Source organism: Nicotiana attenuata, unplaced genomic scaffold, assembly GCF_001879085.1.
Source record: "Nicotiana attenuata strain UT unplaced genomic scaffold, NIATTr2, whole genome shotgun sequence".
Lineage (NCBI taxonomy): Eukaryota > Viridiplantae > Streptophyta > Magnoliopsida > Solanales > Solanaceae > Nicotiana > Nicotiana attenuata.
The window spans coordinates 212,846-217,105 of NW_017671166.1; the positions used below are offsets into that span (position 1 = coordinate 212,846).

Consider the following 4,260-nt stretch of genomic DNA (forward strand, 5'->3'; position numbering starts at 1 on the left):
TACATGTTCAACGGAACCCAATAACTTTTGTTCGTACCATGTATATAATAAGAAATTCATTAACTAGAGATCATTGGAAAAATTTTATTTTGTGCCTCACATAACTGACGCTAATTGTGTGAGGCCTCTTTTTTAATTTGTCTCACAACTGTGTGGTCCCAGAATTTTGTGGACCCAGATGTGTAAGATATGCGTCCACAAATATGTGAGATAAAAAGAGGCATCACACAACTAGTGTAAGTTGTGTGAGACACAATATAAAATTACTCATATCATTGAAAGAACCCATACACTTTAAATCTTAGAAGTAAAAATAAAAATCCTTTTTGTTTAGGTCTTTTTTATTTATAGAAGTTCCTTACCTAAAAGAATTTCAAAAGCCTTTTTGGATTATCGATCTGGAACATACTAACTTCAACAACCCAGGTAAATGACTATCCAAATGTTGATACACAAAAGGGAAGGCTTAATAATCTCATTCCAGAGCTAAATCAGAATTACAAGAGCACAAATAGTTAAAGAGCTGTACAAAGAGGACCCTCATAATTTCCAGTTTCTTCTCTTCCTCGATCGATCGACTTCCCCTCATTGATGTAGTTAATTAATTTTAGTTACATATTCCTCTTTTATTACAGCATTATATTACGTTAAACATTTTACAAGTGCATAGAACATAAGTTAGCTCTAATACTAGCTTTCCAAATTGAAGCCGAAGAAGGTGAGCATATAGAAATTTTTATTACTCCGCTTTTTCTACCTGTTTCCTGTTAGTAAGCTGTAATCATGGCAGCTCCTGCTGCTACCGTTTTTCTCTCCATCTCTTCTTCTTTTTCATCGTCCTCTTCTGCTTCCCACATAAATTTTGCATACGATCCCAACACAGTGCTGTTATTACAACAAATCATTTCAGTCAGATCGATCCAATATTTAAACATGTATTACAATTAATTTTTTGATCTACGAATTGAATGAGATTTGTTTTGAAAGATAAAACGTAAGGGAGTAACTTTACCAGTCGTCAGGAGAAGCTTGAACAGCTTGATCGAAGTAAGATTTGGCTCTACTCTCGTGTTGTTCACTCTCCCAAACCAATTTGCCATACATAGAAAGCACTTCTCCATCTCCTGGACTTGCCAGTATAGCTCTTCCGTAGCATTCTTCAGCTTTCACATAATCTCTCTCCACCTTCAATTATTATCATCAGCATTAGTTTAATAAATCAATCCAAACTATAGTCTCTATATATTCAAACTTCGATGATGGGAAATAGTAGAAATTAAATTACTACCTCATGCAAGTACTTGCCATAGTTTCTAAGAAAAAGAGAATTCATAGGATCGGACTTCAACATTTGCTTATAGTACGCTCCAATTTTCTTCGGATCGGAGTTACTACTAGCGTCCGATTCACCTCTACCGCCGCCTCCGCCGGGGAACTTTCTGTTTTTGCCGATTCCACCGCCGGGAAATCCGAGCTCATCGGTAGGAATACCGCTCTGCGGCCAATCTTCAGCATAACTACTTTGATCTTCCGTTAAACTCAGCGATCCAATACTTCGCAAAACCTCCAACTCGTCCTGCTCGGTACCACAATCCTCCTCCGGTATTATTGCCGGAAATGACGTCGATCCGACCTTACTCAACGTCCTTGTTACACCAGGGCCTTCAATCGCCGACCGGATCACGTTGGACTCCGAAGAAGCCCGGCGTATACTCCGACGGCTTACTTCCAAATGCAGAGAAACCCTAGGAAAAGAACATCCTTTCTTCTTCTCTCCGTTAAGCACTCCACTGATGGATTCACGACCCGGAACGGAAACCTTAGATGTACCGGGAACTACCGGCGTCTGGACCGGAATTGAGCCGGAAGAGGTTCGGAAAAGTACAGTCTTCATACTGAAACAACTAATAAGCACTTTAACTTTATATTTATTTCACTTTTGAGAAAAAGGTTTGAAAAATGGAGAGGACTAACAGTGCTTATATACGTTTTCAAACGCCGTTAGATTTGCTGACGGAGTTGACCTGAAATAACGTTGAGTGAGTATCACGTGTGGGAGAAGCACGTGAGGGGGTACAGCAAGAACGGTGGAGCCGGCGACGGAGTGAGCTTTATGGAGGGTGAATTGGAAGTATCTACATGTGTCATGTAAAAAGCGTGAGTGCGATGACTTGCCTCTTGCCACGTAGGCATAAAGGACAAAAATAGAGGGTATTTTTTAATTATTGTACCGATTTTGTATTTTTATTTGCCCCCGTGATTTAGTGCCTATGGCAAATTGGGTTGTTGGTTTCTAACTTCTTGAATTTTGCCTTCCTAAGCTATTGGTTTTGATCCAACTGCAGACGACTTTTGTACAGTTACCAGTTTCTACGTACTGATTTTTATATGACAGATGACAGATTCATTGTTCCTTCTCTATTTCGATTGGGATTTGAACGGAATCTAAATGTGGTTCTTTTTTACTCAAAATATGTTTTTAAGTGTAAAAAAATAAAAATTATGTAAAACGCGGTTAATAATCGCGTTTTACTTTAACAGCTTTAAAGGGAGCTGAAAAGACTGGTATATAAAACGCGGTTCATTACATCGTTCTACATAAAGCGCGGTAATGAACCGCGTTTTATATATATAAATATCGAAATCCTTTCCCCCACGTTCTGCCCAGTCTTCCCCTTCCTTTTTTTTTTTTAAAAAAAACGGTCGCCTCCCCCCCTCCATTAACAACAAAAAAAGCTCGAGTGGACCCCACCCATCCCATAAAAATTAGATATTGTTGGTCCCACATCCTAGCAAAGCCTTCTATTGTTATGGGTTGCTTGTTTCAGTGTCAAATTTTCAATTCTTCAACTTTCCGGAAAACATAAATCGAGGTATTCCGATTTTGTTTATGTCCAAACTCGTATAAATAGTGCATATTAGTTGTTTTGAATGTGTTGTATGTTGTTTTGTGTTTTTTTTGCAATTAAATTGGTATGTTATTTTTATCCGGACTAAGATATTAATGTTGTAAAAAAAATATAAAAATTGTGAAATTGTTATTATTTGTTAATAATAATGCTATTACTGTTTTATATGTATTTTTGTGATTACAATGTATTTGTTGTGTTTTATCTGGTTTAAATTATTTTTTTGCTTAAAGACTTGTAAATCGAAATGCCTTTTAGGGTAGTAAAATATAACGCCTTTTAGCGTAGGAGCTTGTAGTGCCTTTTACCGTAGTATAATGTAGTGCCTTTTAGTGTAATAAAATGTAGTGCCTTTTAGCATAGTTTTCCTGTAGTTGAAGTATCTCTTATACCCAAAAATACGTCAAAATAACTGATAGAACAAACACAAACTCCGTCCAACTATAGTCAACATATATTTGGTGCTACTGGGCCGCAAATATCGAGCCTGGAACCTATATGTGAATATTTAATTGTAAAAATTAATTATTTAATTTACAAACTAACATATAAAATTATAATAAAATAACACATACAAGAATTCAGGATAAATTGGTGCTACCGGGCTCCAAATATGGAGCCTGAAACCCATATGTGAATATTTAAGTATAAAAATTAATTATTTAATTTACAAACTAACATATAAAATTATGATAAAACTAACACATCGAAGAATTGGTGCTACTGGGCCGCAAATATCGAGCCTGGAACCCATATGTGATTATTTAATTATAAATATTAATTATTTAATTTACAAACTAACATATAAAATTATGATAAAACTAACACATCGATGAATTGGTGCTACTAGGTCGCAAATATCTAGCCTGGAACCCATATGTCAATATTAATTATAAAAATTAATTATTTAATCCAAAAACAAACATATAAAATTATAATAAAACTAACATGTAATTAATGTTGTTTAATTTACAGTAGACGACATGGAGGCGCCACCTATTCATCCCGGACCTTTTAGCGATAAGCTACTCTCGTTACAGGGCGACCATAGGCCAGCCCACATATGGGAGGGTGAGTTACTGACCCAGACTCTCCGCGCCAGGAGAGTAGACGACATGTGGGACTTTCTGCATGACAGAGTTCTCCATGCCCGTGTAGTCGCGCGCATGCGAGACACTGGTTTCTACAGGATGATTGAGATCGGGCGGCTGCAGCTCGATTGGTCCTTGATCACGGCCCTGATAGATGTGGAGGCCGGAGTCACACACTTTCCACCTGCCCATTGGCGAGGCCGCCGTCACACTGCAGGACGTGGAGGTTTTGCATGGGCTGCCCGTTAATGGGCTGGTCG

At 37.6% G+C, this 4,260-nt stretch overlaps 1 protein-coding gene across 1 annotated transcript; it reads right to left on the reverse strand.

Moving 5' to 3' along the window:
• Positions 1–445: 445 nt before the first annotated feature.
• LOC109206386 lies at positions 446–1,966 on the reverse strand. The gene is made up of 3 exons (XM_019369212.1): positions 1,289–1,966; positions 1,013–1,185; positions 446–885 (listed from the first exon to the last, which is right to left on the reverse strand). The coding sequence occupies exons 1-3, from the start codon at positions 1,892–1,894 to the stop codon at positions 768–770; spliced, it is 897 nt and encodes a 298-aa protein (XP_019224757.1). The 5' UTR covers positions 1,895–1,966; the 3' UTR covers positions 446–767.
• Positions 1,967–4,260: the final 2,294 nt, after the last annotated feature.

What these genes read in the sequence shown, in the direction of transcription:
- LOC109206386 (XM_019369212.1), bottom strand. Translation starts at nt 1,894, where the DNA reads ATGAAGACTGTACTTTTCCGAACCTCTTCCGGCTCAATTCCGGTCCAG. An exon ending in ATGGCAAGTACTTGCATGAG is followed by an intron (nt 1,186 to 1,288) that starts GTAGTAATTTAA and finishes TAATAATTGAAG; the next exon opens with GTGGAGAGAGATTATGTGAA. An exon ending in CAAGCTTCTCCTGACGACTG is followed by an intron (nt 886 to 1,012) that starts GTAAAGTTACTC and finishes TTGTAATAACAG; the next exon opens with CACTGTGTTGGGATCGTATG.